This window comes from Salvia splendens, chromosome 22 (genome assembly GCF_004379255.2).
Source record: "Salvia splendens isolate huo1 chromosome 22, SspV2, whole genome shotgun sequence".
Taxonomy (NCBI): domain Eukaryota; kingdom Viridiplantae; phylum Streptophyta; class Magnoliopsida; order Lamiales; family Lamiaceae; genus Salvia; species Salvia splendens.
This window is the reverse complement of record NC_056053.1, coordinates 5,830,145-5,856,070: the sequence shown is the minus strand read 5'-3', so window position 1 is coordinate 5,856,070 and position 25,926 is coordinate 5,830,145. Positions and strand designations below refer to the sequence as shown.

General features: G+C 37.6%; 2 protein-coding genes across 2 annotated transcripts; one reads left to right on the top strand and one right to left on the bottom strand.

The window, feature by feature from the left end:
* The first annotated feature begins 12,022 nt into the window (after positions 1 to 12,022).
* Positions 12,023 to 13,839, top strand: LOC121786170 (tyrosine decarboxylase-like). The gene has a single exon (XM_042184731.1). It carries the CDS (start codon positions 12,103 to 12,105, stop codon positions 13,627 to 13,629), a length of 1,527 nt encoding a protein of 508 aa, XP_042040665.1. The 5' UTR covers positions 12,023 to 12,102; the 3' UTR covers positions 13,630 to 13,839.
* Positions 13,840 to 24,892: 11,053 nt separating this feature from the next.
* LOC121786642 (major centromere autoantigen B-like) lies at positions 24,893 to 25,470 on the bottom strand. Its single transcript, XM_042185274.1, has 2 exons — positions 25,393 to 25,470; positions 24,893 to 25,327 (listed from the first exon to the last, which is right to left on the bottom strand). Exons 1-2 carry the CDS (start codon positions 25,468 to 25,470, stop codon positions 24,893 to 24,895), a joined length of 513 nt encoding a protein of 170 aa, XP_042041208.1.
* Between the last annotated feature and the right edge of the window lie 456 nt (positions 25,471 to 25,926).

The following is a 25,926-nucleotide window of genomic DNA, read 5'->3' as shown; positions in this document are numbered from 1 at the left end:
TGAGTTGATGAAGAGAGAGTAAAGTAGCATAGAAGAAAAAAAAATGATGTTGTTTCCATTTCAGGAAATATTTTATTTTTAATAGAACAACCCAAAAAGAAATGTTTTATTTTTAATGGGATAGATGAGTATTAACCATTTGAATAAATCAGAAATAAAAATAAACATATTACAAGGGAGAGGAAAAATGATCAGACAATACTTGTCTGCCACGATGACTGAACTTATTGCAAGATTCTTGATCTTTCCTGATAATAGATCCACATGTTTTTAGATTTTTCTCTTTATCACTATTTTCACGTTAGTGATATTTTTTAGCATTTGCAAACATTTCTTGAATTCTTCCTAGATGATCTGAATGCATCTCAACATCTCTATTAACATTATTGGTTTATGTATCAGTATAAATAACAATTCTACTATATTTACTTGAGAAAATCCAAAATATTTATGAAAAATATCCATATTAATTTGGTAAGCCGTGGAGATTATCTATTAGGTCAAGAAAAGGGAAATCAATTCACCCTGGATGAAAATTTAAATATTGAATATATGTGATACTTCTGTGTAAATAAAAATAAAACAATTATTGTCTAGAGAAAAGAAACTTTCATTTGATGTGCCATTAGTTTGTAGGAAAGTGCAAGTATAAGATAAGGTTTTCTATATGATTATTTTCTCGTGTAAGAAAATTTTTTTACCTTAGTTTTGGGCCAATTAATGAATTTATATATTGGCAAATTCCATTGACCATTGGCAATCAGAATCTTCTATCCTCATTACAACATATTTAGCTTAATCTAATTATGCTTATATCCCTTTTAACCCCATCGATAATCCATGATATTATTTACCTAGATAAAATTTGTTAGTTATTCTAAATGCTCATTGAATGTTATAGCAAAATAAATGTATTAAGACGACGACGTTACAAACTAAATTAAGTTTTAAAACAAACAAGAATGAACACTATATAAGAGCGAAACAGAAACGTTTAAATGATTAGAAGTAACTGAATTAATGTAGAAATTATATTTTTAACCATTCATTATGGTAAAACCGATGATATATATTACTCCACTAAAGAATCAAATAGGTGTTTTATTTAGAGTGAGTCGGTATGGTATACCGTACTGAGAATGCCATACTGCATACCATACTGAAACTATGGTATCATACTGACACCATGCATAATTTTCGGTATACCGCTATCCGATATACAGAAAATTCGGTATGGTTAATTTTTTTTTACCATTATTGCAGTGTACCGCACTTTTACAGTTTACTAGAAGTACGGTAAAAATATACCCTAATATTGTTATGCAAAAGAGAATTATTCATATACAAAATATTTAAGGATTTTTAGAGATTTTTTTCTTTTTAATTATATATTATAAATAAATATATTAAATATAGTACTCTCTTCGTCCCAACTAAGTTAAGTCATATTCCTTTTTTGGGATGTTCCAACTAAGTTGAGTCATTTCCTTTTTTTGACAAAAACAAAACAACAAATAACTTTTAGTTTATTCCATTACCTACTTTACTCTCTCTTTATCTTTCCTACTTTATTAATTTTTCTTACTTTTTAACACAATTTCTTAATCTCCATGCCCAAAAGTTTTGACTCAACTTAGTTAGGACGGAGGAGTATAATATTTCAATATATATCGATTTTTCAGTATGTCGTGGTATAGCAAAATCGATATTGTTACTATACCAAAAGATTTCGATAAGGTATCATACCTACCGAAATTGCGGTATATCAAAAAACTAGTATTTTCGGTATTTTCTGGACGATAAGTACAAGATTTCGGTACTTTTTTCCACTCCTAGTCTTATCTAGCTTTGGCCCAGGTCATGGTGAGTGTACATCTCGCACTTTTTGGATTTTTGTTTTAATATTTACTCTATATATATTTGTCTTCCGAATAAAGTAATATTTTATTCTATTTAATTGATATCTACACAAATAATGCAATTGAATTAGTACGTCGGTCTTTGAGCATAAAAAAATGTTTCTTATTTTAAAATAATAAAATGACACTTTTATTGATGGACCATCTTTTTGAGCTTTAATAATTGAAGGGCTTACTTCATAATGGGATTCGAAATATCTTTACAAACCTACACTTTTTGGGCCTATTGACATTTGGAAATTCCTTTCACAATAGATAAAATATTAAAAAAAGTAAAATAGTCAATATGTTGAACATAATAATTTTGATGGTTTTTTTTATATCAACATACTATATTCCAAATATCAATAGAGAGACATAGAATCTCAAAACACAAGTTGACACTTTTGACTCTGTGGGATACGATAATTTTACTTACAATTGTTGCATTAATCTTGTACACTTATAATCTATAGGATAGTTTTAAAATATAAGCTAGTCATACACCATATAAATAATAGAGCGAATTTTATTTATTTTTGTGTAGTTATATACTCCCTTAGTCCGTGATAAATACTCTCTCTGTTCCATAGTAATGCATGCATTTCTTTCCGACACGAAGATTAAGGAAAATTGTGTGTAATGTATAGAATAAAAACATAATAAAGTCGACGAGAAGAAAAAATAGAGAAAATAAAGTAAGAAAGAGAAGTAAAAATGAGAAAATTTGTTACTTTTTACTAAAAAGGAAATGACTCTACTCATACGAAATACTTAAAATGAAAAAAATGACTCTACTACTACGGAACGGAGGTAGTACGAACTTTTGGGGGGCACTGGTTTTAACTCAAAATTGGTAAAGTAAGATAGATGAAGAGAAAAAATACTAAAAATATTATTAATTGGTAGTGGGATCCACATTATTAGTACTCATTTTTTCCCATTAAATATCTCATATTTGACTGGTGCAGTTATTATGAAATAATTTGACTTTATGAAAAAAAATGTGTGGAAAAAGTTAGTGGAATGTAGAACTCATTTTTATATTTTATAAGAATTGTGAGTAGAATAAGTTAGTATAATGTAGGGTCTGCCTACTAAAGTCTAAAAGTCGTAAAAGTAAAATGAGACATTTATTGGGGACCGAAAGGAGTATTGTTCAGTGTTTAGTTGGATTGTAAGGGTATACATTGTAAATAATACTCCCTCCATCCCATAAAAAAATGCTATCTTCTCTCATACTTAACTATCTCTTCTTCTCTTTATTTTATCATCTGTGCTACTTTGCTCTCTCTACTTTTAACTTTAGTCACGTCTACTCCCTTCGTTACATAGTAGTGGAGTCATTTGTCATTTTGGTATGTTCCATAGTAGTTGTAACGCTCCACTTTTTGAACATTAATTTTCGAACCCTAAAGTTCGTGCATTTAATTTCTTTTAATGCCGTGAAGTCCGTGGATTGAATGTTGAGCGGAATTTTTGTGACCTATTTTTGAATTGGATTTTTGACTATGCATTGATTGAGTCAATTTCATTTATTACATGACATGGATTGTTAAACAATGGGTGGTTAGTGAAATTATTTTATGAGCTCAAACTTGTGATGGTGAATTCACAATTTAAATTTTAATAATTTCGTTCTTTGAGGATTATTTATTGAACTCAATTCCATGATGTATCTGATAAATTAAATAAATAATAAGTTTCAATCGATTGAAACATAATTTGAGGGCTACACAATTGGTCTTGAGCCAAAATAAATTTTAAAATCCTACGCTAAATGATTCCAAGAAAATAGAAGATTCCCAGTTCAGCTTATACTCCTCTCCAATCTACCGTGTGTCTCTTCCAAATCTTCTCTATTTTGAAAATCAGTCAAGGCAGCAATAATCCCATTTTAAATTGGCAATCAAATCACCCAATATCACCCATTTTAAAAAGAAAAGTTTTCAATAACTTATCTCTTACTAATAATATAAACCCCATATTCCACTAACACTACTCCACTCTTACTTTTTTCCCTTCTCTCTTACTTTACCAATTCCACATTTAAATCCGTGTCATTCACGATGTGTTCTGTTTTTCGTGGACGGTGGGAGGTTGTGTCTAGTTTCTACCTAGCCTCTCCTAGCATTACTTTTGTTATTTCTTCATATTTTCCTAAAAGTTCCTCAATCCCCACATCTCTCTTCTAGGAGTATGTCGTAACATTTCTATCTCACATCACATGTACACTCTCAACCTCCAATAAAACTATTTTGTGGATGGAAGGAGCATAAAAGTAAATTTATAATGATTATTTTTTATTGTAGAATTTATTTTATGTTAGAGTGAAATATGTTTGGTTGTTTTCTATGTTTTTTTCGTACAGTTTATTTTGAATTTTGTTATTTTTTATTTGATAAATACCAACAATTAAAATTAATTTGAAATAGTGATGCGGAAATTGAGATACGCTAAAGATGGGCGGAAGATGGATTGAGAGATAGGCTGCTGACTTGGCAAGAGGAAAATGAAGATAGATTGTGAGATGAGTTCTCCTTATTGGTAATGCTCTTAAGAGGTTTATGAGGTTTGTTTTGTAACGTACTGACTTTTGTTTTGGTCTTTTTAATTATTCTCGAAAGGACGTTGTTTTGTTAAGCCGATTTACGTCATGTCTATTAAGAGGGTTTTCAGTTTATGTTTAGTATTTGGAATAACACCAAAGTACTTATATTTTGTTGTGCAAAATCAAGTTCGTACAATTCAACTATATTCTAAAGTTTTTCGTTGGACTTCAAGGAAGAATAATAAATAAATAATCTTGGACCGACCCAATGAAATAATAAGTCAAAGTCCAATTTAAATTTCAATTGTTGGGGCTAATGTAAGAACAAGTGTACAACAAAATAATTTTACTTTTAGGTCTAGCTAATTAAAATAAAATACTATGTCTTGGGCTCCAATATTTTAACCAAATTACATATTTTGAGCCTAGTGAATAAAAATCATTTTGAGCCCAATCTTATTCTTTCAGCTCCCAGCGCCAGATTCAACATTAATGTGCTCCAACTCTCTCCAGCCGCTACTCTGCAAAATAAATTCAGCAATTAATCCCATTAATAGCCAATTAATCCACCTTTAATCCATAATTAATCCTACTTTTACTACATACATTAATTGTTAAGGGTGTTTCCCTTGATGGTTGCCGGTGGCGATAGACGATCGGTGGTCCGATTTAGGCTTGGCGATCAAGAAGCGGCTGCGCGTGGGACGATTTTCCCGTCGGGCAGATGGGGGCTAGGTCTGACAGCGTCTGCGGCTTTGCGCATGGAGTTAGCCGAGCGGTAGAGAGGTTAAATGATAATCATCTCTCTTATTTATAGTACTAGAATACTATTAACCTGATGTGTATGAGTTGGCCAAGCAGTAGAGATGTTAATGTTCAAGGCCAAAGGTAACAGTTCGAGTTGATTTGAACAAGAAAACAAATACTTATACATGTGTGAGAAAGATACGGTGAATCAATAGATAAGTAGTATAGTATATCTAATCATTAATCCAAATTAAATTAGCAATCAAACCCACAATTAATCCCCAATTTAAGCTTGCATTTAAATCTTAGCAACCAATCTCCAGTTTTCACAGTACACTTCCTGCTTCCAAAATTTCTTACCACAATTTCACAATCCATCTCAAAGAATTTATCAACTAAACCAAGGTATAATTCCCTTTTCCCCTTTGTAATGCACAAAATACTTAGCATAGGAATTGACATAGCAGTGTACCAAATCAGTGGCCTTAGAATCACCACCAAACCTTTTGCTAATGAAAGTAAATTTCAGAATTTAGAAACCCCAACAAAACTCAGTTCTCAACCTAAATGTAATCACATTTGATAACAAGACTCATCCTAATGAGTCTACTCAAGAACAGAAACTGCTAAGCTTGCTTAACTCCTAAGGAACCAGGCCGACTCTTGACCGGTTACTCAGTGGTTTCCGGGCAACGAAATGCCACCGACATTCCTGAGTGGCGATGAAGTACGAACCACGGTGGAGCTTACAGGGTATGCTTCGATTCACCCAGAGATAAGACCGGGCCCAAACTGCGGGCGGCGCAATTGGTAAGGGCAGTGGACGACGGCGGCTGGTTCGCTTGCTGGCAGCGGTGACAGATTGGGGCTCCAGCTTGGGGGCGTGTCGAGCAAAGCAGGAGGCATACAGAGGCGAAGCCAGAATTTTACTGATGGGTGCCAAGTTACTATCATTAGTTATCGGTCATTCGATGTTGGTGATGTCGGATTACGAAATAATTAATACATGATGTTTTTAATTTTTATGCAATAATAATATAGATGGAAACAAATTTTCAGTTATGAAATGACAACGATTTAAAATTAACAAAATTAGTGGTGTAAAAAAGAAATTATGTTAAAAAAATAGAAAGTAGAAATAAGTGAATATACAAATTACATTACATTAGTGTGAAGAAAAGAGGGGGAAAAAACTAGCATACATAGAAAGAATAAAAATATGTTACCAGAGGGATTCAAACTCGTGACATCCGGGTTACAAGGCACCATCGCTAGAGATATTATACTTATATTACTGTTTGCATTTATTATATATAGCTTATCGAAAAATTGATAAGGGGACCAGGTGCCCCTAGCCCCAACGTCGCTTCGCCACTAAGCGTAGGTGGGAGCCGCCTACCATCGCCATGGCCCCGCGGATATAGTATATGTTCCAAGAAAATGGACTAGCCTGTTGCTTTTTACAGACGAAATGTTTTAATATACTCAGGCTTTTTAAAGCTAAAATCCCGAGCCCACTCATTGATGGCATGAGAAAACCAGTTTTAAAGAAAAATATATTTTGGCATTTGACCACTGAGTATATCACTTACTCAGTCCCGCATATGTATTAAAAATGTACAGTTAGAGCGATGACGACAATAAGCGCTATTGAGCAGAGATGACGATACGATATAGTGCTTAGATGCATCATCTCTCCATATATAATGTTATTCGTTTTTGAACGCTTCTGCTAAATCGTTAAATTCCAGATATATTTTGTTATGTAAATGTTTGAATAAGCCGGTATTTTGATATATACTCCCTTCATCCCACAAGAGAATGCACTTTTGGTTGACAAGAGTTTTAATGCGCAATTGGTAAAGTAAGAGGGATATTGAAATAAAAAGTAACTGAAGTATTACTAGTGAGAGAGAATTTCAAAAATTAGTAAATTCATACTCTTATGGGACGGACTAAAAAGACTGCATACCTTTGTTGGACGGACTAAGTATATATATTTTTTTAAGTTTATCCCAGTATTGTTCAGTTGTACAAATTGCCCAGTCGCGATTAACCGAGTTTTCTATTCTTAGAAAGTGCGGACGTAACACATTTTCTTATTGCAGGCTGCTGGGGAAGAGAAGAAGTGGCTGTTATCTTGGGCTTAACTGAGACCGTGTGGCAACAAGCTTCAAATGGGCTTAGGGAGAAGAATTCTTCTTATTTATTTCTGAACTTAGATGGCCAAACAGACCAACCAATGTATACATTAGAACCATAACCATCTTGCATCTCATTTTTTTTAATAGCTGAAATTTGTCGTAGTTATACATTAGTAATTTGCTGATAAGTATACATTAGAACCATAACCATCTTGCATCTCATTTTTTTAATAGCTGAAATTTGTCGTAGTTATACATTAGTACTTTGCTGATAAGTAAGTATTTCAAGTTGGAAGGTGTATATAATTGCTGTTCAATTCCTATTAGTTTGAGACCTTTTGAGAGTGACTCAAAAAAAAATTCGTACGGGCTAGATCCAAAGCGGACAATATCAAACTAATGTTGTCGACGCCACTTGACAAGTCGTATCAGAACCAAATTGGCGTCGGGTCTGGTCTGAGAGACCCATGTTCGAGTGGGGCTGACAATCCTGACAAGTCTGAGTCGGGCCTGTAATGTGGCTCGATGTGGTCTCGGTTTGAGGGGGAGGTTTGTTGAGTACAATCCTATCCCACATTGGAAATATGAGGGAAGTTGGAAGGTATATATAATTCTTGTCCAACCCCTATAAGTTTGAGGACTTTTGGGAGTGACACAAAAATAAATCCGTGCGGACTAGACCCAAAGCGGACAATATCAAACTAATGTTGTCGACGTCAACAATCCTGACAAGTGGTATCAGAGCCAGATTGGCGTCGGGTCTGGTCTGAGAGACCCATGTTCGAGTGGGGCCGACAATCCTGACAAGTCTGAGTCGGGCCCGTAATGTGGCTCGATGTGGTCTCAGTTTGAGGGGGAGGTTTGTTGAGTATAAACCTATCCCACATCGGAAATCTGAGGGAAGTTGGAAGGTCTATATAATTCATGTTCAATCCCTATCAGTTTGAGGTCTTTTGGGAGTGACCCAAAAACAAATCCGTGCGGGCTAGATCTAAAGCGGACAATATCAAACTAATGTTATTGACGCCGACAATCCTGATAGATCAGATATAGAATTGTCACGAACACACATCGCTAAGGATAGCAAGTTCAAAAAACTGTGATTAAAGGGATGGGGGGATTAAAGGAGAGGGGTAAGAAATGGGAAGAAGTTAAAGAACTCATAAATCACATAAATAATGGAGTAGAAATTTTTTGATTCAATGCCAAAGTACTCAATCACATTATTTTAGTCTGTCTGCTATTAAGAGTCTCAGTTTACCATTTTAGTATGTCCGTTATTAAGAATCTCAGTTCATTTTTACTATAAATGGTAGACCTAGAGGTGTCAAGTTGGCCGGCCCGGGCCCGTGAGGCCTGGTAACAATTAGGCCCAGCTCGGTCCATGCCTATGTCAGTAGCGGTCTGGGCCGGGCCTGGATTTTGGTACTCCTCCGTCCCAATAAATATGAAACGTTTGCTTTTTGACACCGGATTTTATGTAGTGGTGTTTTGTGAGTTAAAGAAGAGAAAGTAAAATAAGAGAGATAGAAAAGTAGAGATAATGATATTTCAATTTTAGGAAACGTTTCATTTTTATTGGGACAACCTAAAAAGGAAAACATTTTATTTTTAATGGGAAAGAGGGAGTATATATAATGGGCCCAGCCTGAGCCCACTAAATAGCTTGGGCCGGGCCGGGCCAAGTTTACTAAATAATGGAAAGGCTAAATAGATTATACTACACGCATTGCACGCATAATCAATTATGGAACTATTAAAAAAAACAATTATGGAACTATGATAGGGTATGGAGTACTATAATTATGAAATTATTTTTAGTAGAAATAAATCAATTAATAGTACTACCTATAATTATTCAAATCAATTGCGGATTAACACCTACAAATATGAAAATCAAATGTAATTGGAAATCAAATTTGTTACCTCTTTCGTCTCACAATAAGAGTCATACTTTGTTATTTTGGTCCGTCCCACAATACGAGTCACACTTCATTTTTACCATAAATTGTAAGTAGGTCTCATATTTCACTAACTCACTTCACTCATATTTGATTATAAAACCAATATAAAAAAGTGAGTCACATATTCCACTAACTTTTTCAACCCACTATTATTTACATTTCTTAAAACTCGTACCCACAATAAGAGTGACTTCTATTGTGGGACGGAGGGAGTATAAGTTTTGATTTAGGTTAACTAATTGAATTAACTGATTATTTTTGCATAATATTATTAATACAATCTATGATTATTTTCAAAATATATAAATATAACATAGCATGCATCTAATAATAAATTAGTTTATAAGATTTGAACACGTAGAAATAATATCCATTCTTCTTACCTATACACGTAAGGCAATAAGGCATAATACAAAACCCATCTCAATATTGAACGCAAAGCAAAGAAATTCCAAAAATCGGCAAAATTCTTTTCAACATATGTATATTAATGAATGGTGCCGTAAAGGATAGATCAAGAGATTAAGATACCGAGAGCAAGAATATAAAGCGTGATAACGAAGATAAATACAATAAATTTGTACAATTGAATATACATGATCAAATTTCAATAGGCTTCTGGGTTGGGTTTTTGGGGGTTTTTATTTGTCAAAATTCGAGACTTATTTTCTAAACAATCCTTTTATAATCAACAGGAATGATAATGTGCATCACAAATAAACAGCCTAATCAATAGCAAAGTTCAAACTTTTTACGGATAATTCCTGTTTTGTGAAGAATACAACCTTACCGGTTAATGGAGATAACCACAAAATTGAAAAATCTAGGAAGAAGAGAACTTATAGGTGTGAGACATGAAGAAGAGAAATCCCCAGAAAAATTAGAAGATAGAGAGAACATATTTATATACACCCTCCGTCACATAAGAATATGTGCACTTTCCATACCCGTATGTTCCACAAAAATATGTGCATACCATTTTTAGAAAGTTATAGTATTAATTTAATAATGTAGGTCCAATTATCCACTAAAACTACTTTAACTACCATTCTCCTCTTCTCTTTTACTTTACAATACATTTCTCTTCATCTCTCTTACTTTTGCATTTTTGTCTTAATTCTCATGCCATATCCATTGCCTTTTTTTTTTAGAAAGAGGAAATATATTTTTTTTTCTGTATCTTTTAAAATCCTCAAATCAGATAAAATGAATAACAGTTTTGGACTAGGAATCAGAATGCTTGAATTTCCACTAACTTTCCCTAATTTTAGAATTCATATTACTTTTCTTGGTTTTTTTATTATCGAAACAAACGTTGGATTTTAAAAATTCAAAAATTGGCTAGATTTTCTTGGTAGAATATGATAAACAATGGATTATACTATTTTATTTCTACTAAATTGTTGATTAATTATTAATATAAATTATCTATTTTAATCATCTCGATTTTAGCTCTATTATCTAAAAAAAGACACCACTAATATACATATAGTCTGATCAATAAACGTTTCAGTTTTAACCACCAACGTCTTCCATTAAAAAACCACAAACCACGAGAAAATATACGGTGGTCTAGACATACCACGTGGCATGATGACGTGGTGTGTCCCACTAATTAAAAGTTGACAAATGAAAGTAGTAGAAATATAGAAATTACACTATATAGGTATCTAGTTTTTATAAATAGAATAACATTTGAAATATAAAAACTTTACAAATTACAATGTAAACTATTAATAGACATATATATAATATTATATTTCATCTTTTTTTTATTATTATCTATTCACATCATTCTAGGTAATTTATTTAAAATTTGATTAGACTATTCTCTCCTTTTTCCATTTGTTGGAGTATATACCTATTATATATAGGTATAATATGTATCTCAAAATCACAATACATTAACGTAAATTAACTATTTTTCCATTTTGTATTCATACATGCATGAAAAAAATTAAAATATAATGATAAACTAAATCGTAATTAATAATATTAGTACTATAAGCACGAAATTAAAAATATTTATATAATTTTATTTTACCATTACATGAAAAAAATTGTTAGTATTGTATGCATCTCAAATAATCACAACACATTAACCTAAATTTAGTATTTTTTTCATTTTATATTTATATTTGATAAAATTACAAATAAAAATATAATAATAAACTAAGTAAATCATAATTAATCGTATTAGTACTATAGGCATGAAAATGAAAATATTTATATAATTTTGTTTTACCATTACAAAAAATAAAAAAATACATAGTGTATATAAATTAGTCTTACAGTGACCTGAAATAGATAATGAAAAAAATGAAATATAATACTATTATTATTATTGTATGTATTGATAGTTTATATTGTTGTAATTTGGAAAGTTTTTGAATTTGAGGATTTCATTCTATTTATAAGAACTAAATACTTTAATAGTTTAATTTCTATATGTTTACTGCTTCCATTTGTCAACTTGTAATTAGTGGGACACTCCACGTCATCATGCCATGCGATGTGTCTAGACGACTGAATATTTTTTCGCAAACCACATTATCCAATTACAATATTCCTTTTATAGAATCACAAAAACAAAGGTTGTTCGAAACAAAAGGTCACGCATACAATACCATCTTCACAACCCCCTATTAATTCGCCAACGAATCCTATTTATAAACTCTTCTTCTCCCCCAACTAAAATTACGAAATTAAAATAAAACAACTCTTCTTCTGAAAAAAACAAGAAGAAGAAAAAAAACCGTGCCTTCTAACCTATCCCGGGCCTTATAGTTTATCCAATCATGGGCAGCCTTAACACCCAAGAGCCCGAAACCGGCTTCCCTACTTCAATCAAACCATTTGAGCCCGAAGAGTTCCGAAGGCACGCTCATTTAGTCATCGATTTTATCGTCGATTACTACAAAAACATCGAAAATTACCCGGTCCGGAGCCAGGTCGAGCCCGGCTACCTCTGGAAACGCGTCCCGGATTCCGCCCCCAACGGGCCCGAGCCCATGGAGGACATCCTCCGCGACGTGCGCAACGACATTGTCCCGGGCCTTACGCATTGGCAAAGTCCGAACTTCTTCGGGTACTTCCCGAGCAACATGAGCACCGCGGGCTTCCTTGGTGAGATGCTCTGCACTGCCTTCAACACCCCGGGATTCAACTGGATCACCTCCCCTGCCTCCACAGAGCTCGAGAACATCGTGATGGATTGGATCGGGAAAATGCTGCAGCTTCCCCATGAGTTTCTATTTTCCGGCGGCGGCGGCGGTGTGATTCAGGGGACGACCTGTGAGGCTATCCTCTGCACTGTCGTGGCGGCCCGGGATAGGATGTTGCAGAAAATCGGGCTTGAGAATATCACGAAATTGGTCGTTTATGCCTCCGATCAGACGCATTCGGCCTTCCAGAAGGCCTCCCAGATCGCCGGGATCCGGCGGGAGAATTTTCGGGCCGTCGGGACTACGGCCGAAAACGCATTTTCCATGACGCCTGACGGGCTTCGGGCCGCAATCGAGGCCGACGTTAAGGCCGGGCTCGTTCCCCTGTTTTTGTGCCCGACCGTGGGGACCACGTCGTCCACAGCCGTGGACCCGCTCGGCCCGCTGTGTGATGTGGCAAAGGAGTACGGGATGTGGGTCCACGTGGACGCGGCCTACGCCGGGAGCGCGTGCATATGCCCGGAGTTCCGGCACTTCCTCGACGGCGTCGAAAAGACGGACTCTTTTAGTTTCAACCCTCATAAGTGGTTCTTCACCACAATGGACTCGTGCTGTCTCTGGGTGAAGGACCCAGGCTCGCTCAACGACGCACTGTCGACTAATCCCGAGTACTTGAAAAACAAGGCCTCGGAGTTGAAGTGCGTCGTTGATTACAAGGATTGGCAAATTTGCCTGAACCGTAGGTTCCGGTCGCTCAAGCTCTGGCTCGTGCTCCGAACCTACGGGGTGGCGAATATGCAGAATTTCCTTCGCCGCCACGTGGGCATGGCGAAGGAATTCGAGTGCTTTGTAAGGAAGGACACGAGATTCGAGGTGGTGGTGCCTAGAAATTTCTCCACTATAGTTTTCCGCATCTCGCCCGTGGGGACATATCCTGACTCGACACGTGTCTTTGGGGACCAGGGGGCGAATGAGCTGACCGCGAAGCTGCTGGAGTCGGTCAATGAATCTGGGAAGGTGTTCATGACGCACGCCGTGGTCGGGGGCGTATATGTGATCCGGATCGCGGTCGGGGCGACCCTGACTGAGGACCGGCATGTGAACCTAGCGTGGGATGTGGTGCAGGAACACGCGAGTCAGATGCTCTTGACGCTCACGTGAATGTGATTGAGTTGACCTCGGTTTGTTGTGGTTGTCGTTGTTGATGTTGAATTTAATTTTTATTAGTGTTTTCTTGAGATGCAGGGGACTACAAATTCGGTTTTGTCTATTGCAAATCGTGTTGTATCTTTAGTTCTAAATATGTTGTGGGAATTTTGAGTGTTTAATTTTGTCCATTTTCTTGGTCAAATAAAACCTCATTTTGTAAAAGGGTACATTGCTATATGATGTGGTGTACGTTGTATTTAGTATTTCTCGTAGTGTTATATTCGAATTCCATATGATAGAAAACCAAGATATGATACAAACCTTGGTTTTCAGCAACATATTTTTATCACATTATCCAACTTAATTTTGAATATTTAGTGAGTCCCATTATATACAAATTCAGTCCTTATTGCAGAATCGTAGAACTATACTAAATTAGGGTTTTAGACCTAGTTTTTTATGAATACGATGCACAGATGTAAAAATTATTTCCGCCTTCATTAGGAGCCTATTTTACTTCAGCCCAGGGCAAATAAGTCATAACATATTAGGTGGATTTAACTTCATTCCAGAATATATATTACTTCATTCCAGTAGGATTTTACCTACGAAGTAAGTAAAACATATTGTAGTTTCAAGGTACTACGTACTGGAATGAAGTAATAAACATACTACAATGAAGTAAAATTAACTTGTAATGAAGAACGAAATAATTTACACATCAGTGAATCTCATTAAAAAAAACTAGATCTAATGGCCTTAATTTAGTCTTTAGAGCATCCACAAGGGTGCGGAATTCCCCGCGGAATTCCAAAAAACACCTCCTGCCACGTTATAAGGAATTCCCACTGCATTGTGGCGGAATTCCCTGCGGAATTCCCACAATTAAAAAAAATTCACAAATTCACAAATTATACAATTTCCGGAAATAAACAATTTACGGAATTAAAATTTCGACGCGAATACGGATAAAATGCAACCACTTTATTTTTTAAAAAACCATACTTCATTAAAAAAAAGTACATAATTACTAAAAAAAAGTACATAAAAATAAAAACCGGCTTCTCACTCCTCGGATTCCTCGTCGCCAGTCCTCTTGCCTTCCCCGCCGCCGCCCCCCTCGTCGTCGTCGTCGCCGCCACCCCCCTCGCCGTCATCGTCCGACATCCCGTCGAGCCCCAAATCGCGGCGCATACTATCAAGGAGGGGCTTAAGCTTCCACTTGTAATGGGGGTCGGTCGCTTGGCGCCATTCAACCATCGCACGTAACAAGGTTTCATGTGCGGCGATGCGGGCGAATGAGGGGTTCTCGGGATCGTTTTGGGGGTGCTGCCAATTGGGCCTCGGAGGATCCGCTGGTGCTTACCCTCGACATCCGCGCTGTGGATTTTTGCCCAACCGGACGACGGCGGCGCGCCTCCGATGTGGGTGTGGGGAACTGTTGATGAGCCAACAGCTTCACATCCTCGGCAGACATGCCGCTGGTTGCCGAGCGGAGGTTGTTTGTGTAAATGCCGGCAAATCGGCTGAGCTGCCTCTTCAACCGCTCCCACTGTTTCCGGCATTGCTCCGAGTTGTGCGCCTTCCCCCCTTGCGGTTTGAACTGGAGGTAGCTTTGGCTAATGCGCCACCACATCCGGTCGATGTGCTGGTTCGCCCCGACGTATGGATCCTCCACTACACTGATCCACGCCTTCGCCAGCGCGACACACTCGTCCATACTCCAGACGGTCCTCTTGCTCCCGCTGGATCCCTCCCCCACCTCACCTCCGTACACCGGGACGCCCCGTTCCTTGCCTCATCCTCGCCCGGTCCTCCCTTCCCTCCCCGTCGCCGGTGGTGCGCTGGCGGGAATATCCCGGACCGGAGAAAGCCTCAACTCCTCAAACGAGAACGTGTCGACGCCAACGAACTGAGTCTCGAGAGAAGAACTCGGCGGGTTGTCTGTCGCCAGTAAATTCATAAAGGGCCGATAGATGTTGTCGACCGGCGATTGGGGGATCCCCTTCCTATTCCCCCCCCCCCCCCCGCAACGACAGACAACCCCTGCATCTGGGGCATCATCCCCCGCATCTGGGGCATCATCCCCGTACTCGCCCCGGGCATCTGGAGCATCATTCCGTACCACGGCGGGTACATGTTGTAGTACCCGGGCATCATTCTCGGTGGCATTTGAGACTGGGGCATCATCCCCGGCACTTGAGGCATCGCAGCGGACATTGGCGTACTCCCGCCGATGGGAAAATGGGGCGCCGGTGACTCGCTCGAGGCGGGTGAATGGCTGTCGTGGTGCTCCATTGTTGATTCACAAGAAATGTATTTTTAGAGAAAGAGAAACTTGTTAATACAAGTGATGCGAATGAAATGAAGTTCAACGGGATGTATATATAGGAACCGAAAAAAAATATTTAATGCATTAAACGGAAATTCCGCGCGGAATTCCGCGAGCGTCAACGCAATGGCGGACGTCCGCACGGAATTCCGCGGAACGCCGCGGAATCCGTGCCTGGGACGCGCAATGGCGGACATCCGCCACGGAATTCCCGCACGCCGGTGGGAATTCCGCGTGGACGTCCGCCATTGCAGATGCTCTTAATTCGGTGTTTAAAATTAGTTCTACATCAATAACAACTCTATAGTTTAGGTATACATATATTTTGACTTAGTATAGATTTTAAGTAATATGAAAAAAGTTAAATGTAGATGTTACTTTTATATTCTCCCGTCCCAAGATAGTTGAGACATGAATACGACTCAACTACCTTGGCACAAAACAAATATTTGTTTAAGTGGAAAGTGAATATAATCATTTATAGTGGAATGTGAGTATACCGATTTATTAAATTGTGAAACCTACTTACCTTAAATGAAAAAACTAAATGAAATATTAAATTATGGAAATCCTAAGATGACAATAAAAACATTATTTCATAACGGAGGGAGTAGCACGTAGTACGAAGTTTTTTCCCAATTTTTCTCATCTTAAAAACATTATTTCATAACGGAGGACATTATTTCATAACGGAGGTAGTAACACGTAGTACGAAGTTTTTTCCTAATTTTTCTCATCTCATTTGGTCTTTTACGTACCACTATACAACATCGTTTTATTAATAAACTGTAATTTGATGATTGGAAAAAATTGTGAATAGTTGTAATTAATAATTTACCTAAAACAATAATTTCCCCCGTTTTTTCACCTTTACATGGATAATACTTAAGAAAACTATGTTTGAAACCCCCTCCATCTTCTTTACGTAATTAAGTTAAAGATATTCATTTGTTAATCATTAGCAATGAATTAATATGCATATATATGTAAATAAAGGTTGTGTGATTCATGTGGATATGATGAATCCCTTAGGAAATACGAAAAAAATGGTCACGGGAAATTAAAATCATCATCGTGATTCCGTAGCTACATATCACAAGCTCACCATTTCTCTTTTGATTTATGTGATAATATTGATTGGAATTTGTGATAAGTTGTGGCAGTAGTATTTATTCATGGGATGGTATGCTTTTGGAAAGTATGAACGTTCACACAGTCATCTATCGGAATCACGGATTCTAAATCTAAATAATATTTCATCAGTAAACCCTCTACTTGGAAACCTCTGCATCAATCATTTACATTATTATTGTGAGGATTAATCGATGCACACTCAACCTCCACATTAGTTTAACATTATCCGCTTTAAGCAAATGTATCACAATTTTATTTTGGATATTTCTAAAATACATCATACTAATTCATGAGTAGAGTTGCACTTATATATTGCTTGCACATTTTCAGATTCTCAGATGTGAGATGATTTGAAGTCCAACCGTTATTGTTGCATTGCAAGTTGACCCAAAATTCTATAAACATACTAGCTTATTGGGATGCCAATTGGATCAGCCCTGCAGGTTTTCGATCAACTCTACTCAGGTTGCGGGTTAATTCTGTATGGGCTAATCGGGTTGTGACTTTATTGCCTCATAAATTTTCATCGCTAATCCTAAACGTTCGGATTTTGGGTAGTGCTACCGATAAAATTAAAATATGATTAGTCCAGTAAATAATTGTGAAAATTAATTATATTTATCAGAATAAAAAATATTTAATTATGATAATGTTGAGATGTATGATTAAGCACAAACACGGTTAAATATTAATTTCATATTTGTATAAATAAAATAAAATATAAAGCATATCTTTTGAATTTGAAATATTTTTTATAATGAATTCAAATTTTCTAATTTATTTATCTTTATCTTTTGTTTTTCTAGAATGCTTCCATTTGCGTTCCCTAATTTTAGTTGGGACATCAAGAATGATGATGTTTTTGGAGCATTGATAGCATTGATAGTATATGAATGGATAGTATATTTAGAAATACAAAAACATCATTAATTGCATTAATGACATTTTTTTAGTGTATGTACCTCTTACGCCTTATTGTCCCACTACAAGTGATAAAATTCTACTCCATTTTAATTAGCAAATACAATTCATTTACTCTCTTCTACTTTATTTTCTCGTTTTTATTCTTTTTCACTTCTATATTTTATTCATTGTAGTACTTTATACTCTTCATTTGACTTAATAAATATTACTTCCTACATCCCAACTAAGTTGAGACAAATCTTTTAGACACAGTGATTAAGAAATTGTGTTGAAAAAGAAGTAGAGATGAATAAAGTAGAAAAGATAAAGAGAGAGTAAAGTAGATTGTGGAATAAAGTAAGAGTGACTGGATAGTTTATTTTTGTTAAACAAAGGAAATGACTCAACTTAGTTGGGACATCCCAAAAAGGAATACGACTCAACTTAATTGAGACGGATGGAGTACAATTTTTTTTTAGTCTCATATCAAAATATATTTATCACTAATAATGGGAACGGAGAGAAATTCATAATCACACAGCTTCTTAGTTGTGAATTGACCGTATTTAGTCTACAATTTTTACAACCATAGAAACCTCTTTGTTGTGAATGTAAATGTAAGCCGAGAAATAGTTGTGTTTAAGCACTAAAACTAACTAAATAATTTATATAATCAATATTTGAGGTTGCACCCTCCCTAGCCTTATTGAATTATACCTCGACGACACCTCGCCCAGCCCAGCCCAGCCCAACCCAATAAGGCAGTGGATCAGTCTCCATGGCTTCACTCTCTCCTACTTGGGCCCTAAGCTTTAGTCATAGGCGGACGTGGGCCACAGTTAACATGAACCTGATAAGTCCACAAAAGTGCATAATTAATGATGAATAGTTCTAGTATTATGTTTTTGTTTGAGTTCGACTTAATGCATTATTAGAAGGTTTAGTGAAAAAGTGGATATTAATGAATTGTTTTTTTTCCTTGTGTCACGTTTATACCCTATGAGACTAGAGCTATTAATTTTCTTTTGGTGTGATTATCTGCATTTATGTTTTTTTTAAAAACTTGCTCCTACTCTGCGTAAATCGAATAGCGTTTAAATGATACAAGAGGACGTTAGGTCATCCTTCTTAGCTAGTAAGAGTAATTTATATATCTAAATTAATGACATTACTCAAAATATTTTTCCTAACTAGCCACTTTGAGACTTTAAGCCCTTTCCTTGGAAGTTTAATAAAGGGAAATATCTATATAATTTCGGGAAATTTAGTTTATATCTTATGAAAAGAGTTGGATAGATAAGGTAGAAACAAAAGTAGTTTACTTAAATATAAAAATTCCATAGATATTTGTGGTCTGAAATAGAAATTTTGTTGTGCATATGAAAGAAAAAGAAGTAAAAGAAAGGATGTACAAAAGAGAAATGAAGATAAATGAAAAGAAAACAAAAAGGAAATCACATGAATTTGGAAAGTGAGAAGAAATTTAGTCAAAGTCTCCTATGATTTGAATTGTTGGTTGGGTGTTAAAGATTAATGTAGTAGAAATTGATCACTTTTGCTATGTTGAGTTTAGTCACCTTTTAACCATATTTCTTCACCTTATCAAAACTTAAGATCTTTCTGATTTTTTTATATTAATCACAAAAAGTATAGAATGAACTAGACTTTAGCAAGTTTATGGTAAACTTTGCATGTTGCATGATCTTTAGAGCATACACTTTTCTTATATGCACTTTGAGAGTGAGTGCATGCAAGGTGATCAACAAGCTAGCAATGAAAGTACACTAGTAATCTTTGTTGTATTTGTATTCTTTTTTATATATATAAAAACAGCCAGTATGGGTGGGGTTTAAGCAGACCTCCAACCCGTGAATAAAATCGTTCCAAAACATGACCCAAGACCAAAAGTGACTTGGGTCCTGATGAGCTAGGTTTTCCTTATGCACACTACAAAAAGATCGAACAAGAAGCAAGAAAATAGGTCCAAGGGATTTGCTAAACCACCGGGCCCAGCAGATCTAAGAACCTATTCGGGTGTCGTTGGGTGCGCTATCGGAACCGCTTATCAAAACGTCAACCCACTATACTATTGGCTAGTATAGGGAAGTAAAGGATAGATCCCACGAGGACGGACTTGCTACGAAACTGCATTCAAGATGTTTTGGGGGGGGGGGGGGGGGGTTGGTTGCTGCCACGCAATAAGTGGGTCAAGAATTTAAACTACTGGACTTGGGAAATCAAAACTAGATCACTCTATCTACTGGGTCCCGGAAACAGGAACGTACGACACATGCATGACTCAGAACGCTAAAATAACTTCAGAAGCGAAATCAAACAAACTGGAGACTGAACTGACTTTCCTAAAATGGCCAAACAAACTAGCACAGAAAGTGGGGACCAATTTTCCTTAACTAGTCAGGTGCTGAAAAGCTGCAGAAAAGTAAAAGAACAAGGCAGGGATAACAGGCAGATTGCAGATTTGATCCTAACTACTAACAAACTTCATCTTCTTCAGGAATCCAACAAGATTGCAGAGTAAAACAGAGTATAAAACATCATGAAAACAGAGCAAGTTCCAGATCTGAATTTAAACAAGAAATTTAATCATAAATCAACACATTTAAACTACTAGGCCTAGCAAATACGAGAACAAACAGTAAACGGCCATAATCATGCAGAATTTAAACAACAAACTCTAAATCCACCACGATTCACAAAATCCCAACGTCTCCATAATCAGATCCACCAAATCCAACAACAATCCAACAGATCCCAACTCCGAACATCAAACAAACAGCAAATACGAAATAGAAAAGCAGCAAACACACATCAACTCCACAAGATCCAACAAAACCCAACAGAAACTTCCATAATATTTAGAACTAAATTTGATTCCAGCAGATCCAAGTCAGAAACATAAACTACTAAGCTAAAAACCAGCAAGTACTTAAAAAATGAGAAATAATCCAAGGCAGAATGTAAAATATTGTTTCTTCGCCCACGCAAGGCGGTGTTACATAGCAGTAAACGAACTAAAACCACCACGGTAGCCAGAAATCACCCCATATCCAAATGCGCAGTAAACTGAAGTGTGTTTTTTGAAGTGTGGAGCTAAGCGAGTGAGCTAAAATTATGCTAGGTGTCTCCCTTCTCTTCCTCAATGTTTAGCTCTTTTTATAGGTAAGGCTCTGATCCCTAGGGCATCTTCTTGGTGAATTGACGCTTGTGCCTCTGAATAGGATCTTTTAAAGTCTGCTCCTTGCTCCATTCTGCTCTTGTCGCCAACTTCCTAATTCTCCTAGGTCCGAGCGATAACTTCTGATGTTTCAATTCAAAAATCATCTCTTTTGCATCTGCCGGGTCAATTAGCACAAACTCCCAAGTCCGGCATATTTCTTACGCACCTGAACTTAGAAACATACATTAGTGCTCCGAAAACATAGAATTCAAATCTAAAACCGATGCATGAAACAAGCCTTATCAAAATGCTCACACTTAAACCATACTTGTCCTCAAGTATAAAAGACAAGAAAAAAAAATAAGGCAAGTTTCAATGCATGGTTCCCCTTTTTACCGACTCTAAAGAAAAAAAACAAGAACTAAACTAAAGCTCAAACACATACGGACACGCAAAACACTATCCTAACATACGGAAAGACACAAAGAAAAATACATCGACACATAAGTGCATAAACTGGTTTATTTTCTAGCAGCTGTCCCTACAAAATTAAGGTAAATCCAATCGTCTACAGTCTCAGATTCCTCCCTCTCCCTTCTTCTATTTGGTCAGGTTGTCGGTTCGCCAAGATAGCCTTCATTCTTACCATCAGCTGGATTCACTCGATCACTCATTCTTCACCAGGGATGTTAGGATCATTAACTCATCATTTTGTCATACCACTGATATCTTGAGTTCTATTGACACAGGAAAAGTTCCTTAAGGTCTTTACTTGGGTTGTAATGGGGCTAGGGGATTGTAGTATGTATAGGTGAGAATCCTAGGGGTCTAAGTTCGAAGAGTGTAAGTAACATTTGTGAAGGACATGTGAACTTAGGGACAAAAGATGGAAACAACCTCTCTTTTTACAATCTAACTTCCCAAATTTGGAGTTGTTCCCTGGCCATTTTGGCCTTATTCATCTATTCCCTCTATCTATCGAGTCAGGTTACAAAAATTTTTCCTGCCCTGATTTTTTTCCTAACATTTTTCTCTTTTGTTTTTCTTGGGTCAGGTTACAACTTTTCCTACGCACTTTTCTTTTTCTAAAATTCTTTTCCTTTTTTTTTTCTTTTCCTGGGTCAGGTTATAGATTTCCCTGCCCGTTTCTAACAAACTTTCCCTCGGTTCAGGTTACATATTTCCCTGCCCGTTTTTTTTTTCTATTTTCTATTCCCCTTTCATCATCTATCCTTTACCCCAAATTCGTGAGTTGCCCCCTCTCCTGCCCCTTGTTCACATGGTATGCAAGCCGGGGTTTCAAAGAAAGGACAATTCCGCAGAGGCTCAATTTTGCTAACTAGTGGGTGCCCTTACAATGAGGTGGGTTCCATATTTTTTCTTTTTTTTCCTAGGCCCTTAAAGTTGCATCTATTGCCTTTAGTCCTTACTCCCCTATGTCATTTCCCTCTAAGCATCAATGACAACCACTCTGTTTTTATATTAAATAGAAAGTGTTCTACTCTTAGGCTTTTAACTCACCTTTAAGAGGGCTTCACAATTGGTTTAAATTAAGGCTTTTCTATCGTTCTCACTTCGTCCAAACTAACTTCAATTTATTAAAGAAGAGGGTTTCACAAATTGACATGTATTCTCTCTTCAATCACTCTCACTAAGGGGCTCTTGTTTTTTATTTCACCAGTTATACATAAACATAGAACCTAAAAAAAAATCTTCTGACTCCTAGACCTGGCAAACATATAAACTCTACTGACTCCTAGACCTGGCAAAACTAACCCCCCTTCCCACTTCATTTCAGCTTGTCCTCAAGCGAGTGGGAGAAGACACAGAATAACAGAGACTAACAAAACATGGACAAAACAGAAATCCAAAACAGAACATTCATGCAAAACAGGGCATATATCTAAAACAAACTTCTCACAGTTAGGCCAAGCAATGGCCTAAGTGGGAGACGACACAGAAACGGAAAACATGAACAGACATAACATGCACACGACTCAACTAATAAAACAAACAGAAACATAAACATAAACATAAAATTACTTGGTTTATAGGGGGGATTTCAATTCTGGCTCTGGTCCCTGGGGGACCAAACTTTCTGGCTACCGTCTTTGCTTTCTTCGGTGGTGGTGGCGCTGGTTCATCATCCTTTATGACCTTTTATCCTCCTGGCCTCGGGATATCTCTTTTCACTGGTACACTAGTGGTGGTGTCCTTTCTCTTCTTAGCCGGGGTAGTTACTGGGGTGCTGGATGTTGGCTTCACTATGGAAGTTCCTGGGGCTGGTTGTTTGGGCTCTGCAGGCGAACATTTTCATCATTACATCGATAACCTGAGTCACCTTTTCCGTGTGCACCTCCATCAGTCCCCTCTGAGCCACTGAATTGTCGCCCAACTTCAACATCATTTCTTCCATCCTTGTTTTCCACCCATCATCGGCTACTCTTGCTGTCACCTCGTCCTCCTCTCTCTCGGTCTTCACTGTCATGCCCTCCTGTTGCCCGACTTCATAAAATTAGACTTCGCCATCCTTCATTCTTGTAAGTCCCTTGTTGAAGAAAAAGGGAAGATCGAATCTCCCAGGGGCATCGCACAGGGTCAGGTGGGTAACTGAATCAGCTATCTTCACGACCACATTCCTCTTTATGAAGGCTCCTAAGAGGTTGCCAATGTAGAGGTGGCGATCTGGGTGGGTTGCCACCAGATAGCATATAGCTCTGGGGTAGTGAGAATCACGCCCACTTGACCCAGGAGATTGTATCCGATGTATACTTGTGCCAGACGGAGGACGGGGTTAGTGATGTGTACTCCCCTTGGAGGTGCTCGTTTTGAATTTATCCCCCTTCCTATGGGCAATCATCTTCCAAGCTTCTTCAGCTACGACCTTCAGTTTTCTTTGGTGGGCCGATTTCTCTGTCGTTCCAGGCCCCCTCCTTGTCCTCTTTGGGTATAAATAGCCTCATCCTCAGTGACCACTCCCTGATACTCAATATCATCTCTTCATTGAATATTCTGAATTTAATTGAGTCGGCGTCAGGGTCTGCGATGGATTTGAACTTGAAAGATGTGAAGAACTCTTTCGCCAGAGCCACTGACACCTCTTCCATACAGTGGTCCAACAACCAGTCCAACCCTATGCTCTTGATGTGGGAGATGAACTTCTTCTCCACACCTAAATCATTCAGGTCAGGGGGATATAGGCTTTTTCCCGACTTTGCCAACTTCTCATACGACACTCGCCCTTCGCACGCCTTGCTCTATTTAGGGTCCTCGAAGTGGATCATCGCATCTAACAATCTTCTGGTCACCAGGACCTCCATCTTCTCGAACATACCCTCTTCTTCCTATGGGTTCTCTGTCTCCTCCTCAGACTCCATTTGTTTTTCTTCCTCTTCAGCCGGGTGGGAAAATGGTACTCCGATCGTCTCTGGAGCGGCCTCGCTGATCACCACAATCTTAGAGGCCTGGCGAGGTTTCTTCTTGTTGGGCTTGGCTTCTTGCTTCCCTATACGTTTTCTTTCCGCCTCATACCTCTTCTCCAGGGCCTCCTGAGAAACATCCTCTAAAGCGACCGGAGTTTCCTGGGCTTGAGGGATATCGTCCCATGTTCCCTCAGACTCATTCAGCCTCAGTTCCCCGGCGTGGTTTGCCAACGCTGCGTCTTCCATATTCCTGGCCCGACGAGAATGTCTCCTAAACGTTCTCTCATTTGTCGGGCTTCCCTTGTCTTATGACGTAACATCGTCTATCACGACGATCTCGGCCTCAACCTCTTTCTCTGCTCTCCGATTTCTGGCTTCCTCCTCGACAACCGGTGTTGGTACCCCCTCATCATCAACCTTTTCAGACTCTACCTCACTCTCAACCGCTTCCTCATCTCTTTCACCTATTCTGCTCTCAGTGTACTCTTCAGCGTTCTCGTCCCCAACTACCATATCATCTTCTCTATCCTTTTTTACCTCGCTATCCTTTGCAGTCTTTTCAGCTTGCTTTCCTACCCCCTCGCTCTCAGATTCAACCTCCTTATCCACTGCCCCAGTACTTTGTTCATCTCCTCCATCCTCATCACCTTCATCACCCTCCTCGGTCAGTTTCACTTCCTCATCATCCCCTGCCCCAGTACTTTGTTCGTCTCCTCCAACCTTACCCTCTTCCTGTTGGGACTACCGCAGCGGAAGACACGGAAAACACATACAACATGCAATTTTGACGTATATTTGATTGTTACCTCTCGATCCATTGAAGGATTGAAGTTGCTTGCAGCACCTCCCGGTAATCCTTGATTTATTGACCACGAATCTTCCATTCTATTCTCACGTCCTTGATTATTCATCCATGTGGGCGGATCTCGAAGAATCAATAATAGTGAGATGAGATCTAGGAAATCCAACACAAAACACGGGATTGTCTTGTCCTAATCCTATGAATTAGGATAGAACAAGAACAAAATAAGAACCCTATTCTCCCACGTGCTAAGGCACGAAAATCGAGACCAAGAGGGAGAGAGAGAGTCGCCGATTTGTGGCGGCTAGGGTTAGGGTTTTGGAGTTGTGAATTGTGTAATGCTGTCTTCTAGGGTTTCCATCTCACTCACTATTTATAAGAAGACTTGTTGTGCTAGAATGGGGATCCATGGAATGACTTAGATGTTGGGCTCACCCATTAGATAAATATCTAATTAAATCAAATGACCCGTGATTTAATATATTATCAATGGAATATTATTTTGTTCCACTAAAGAATAATATTGCACTCACATCTA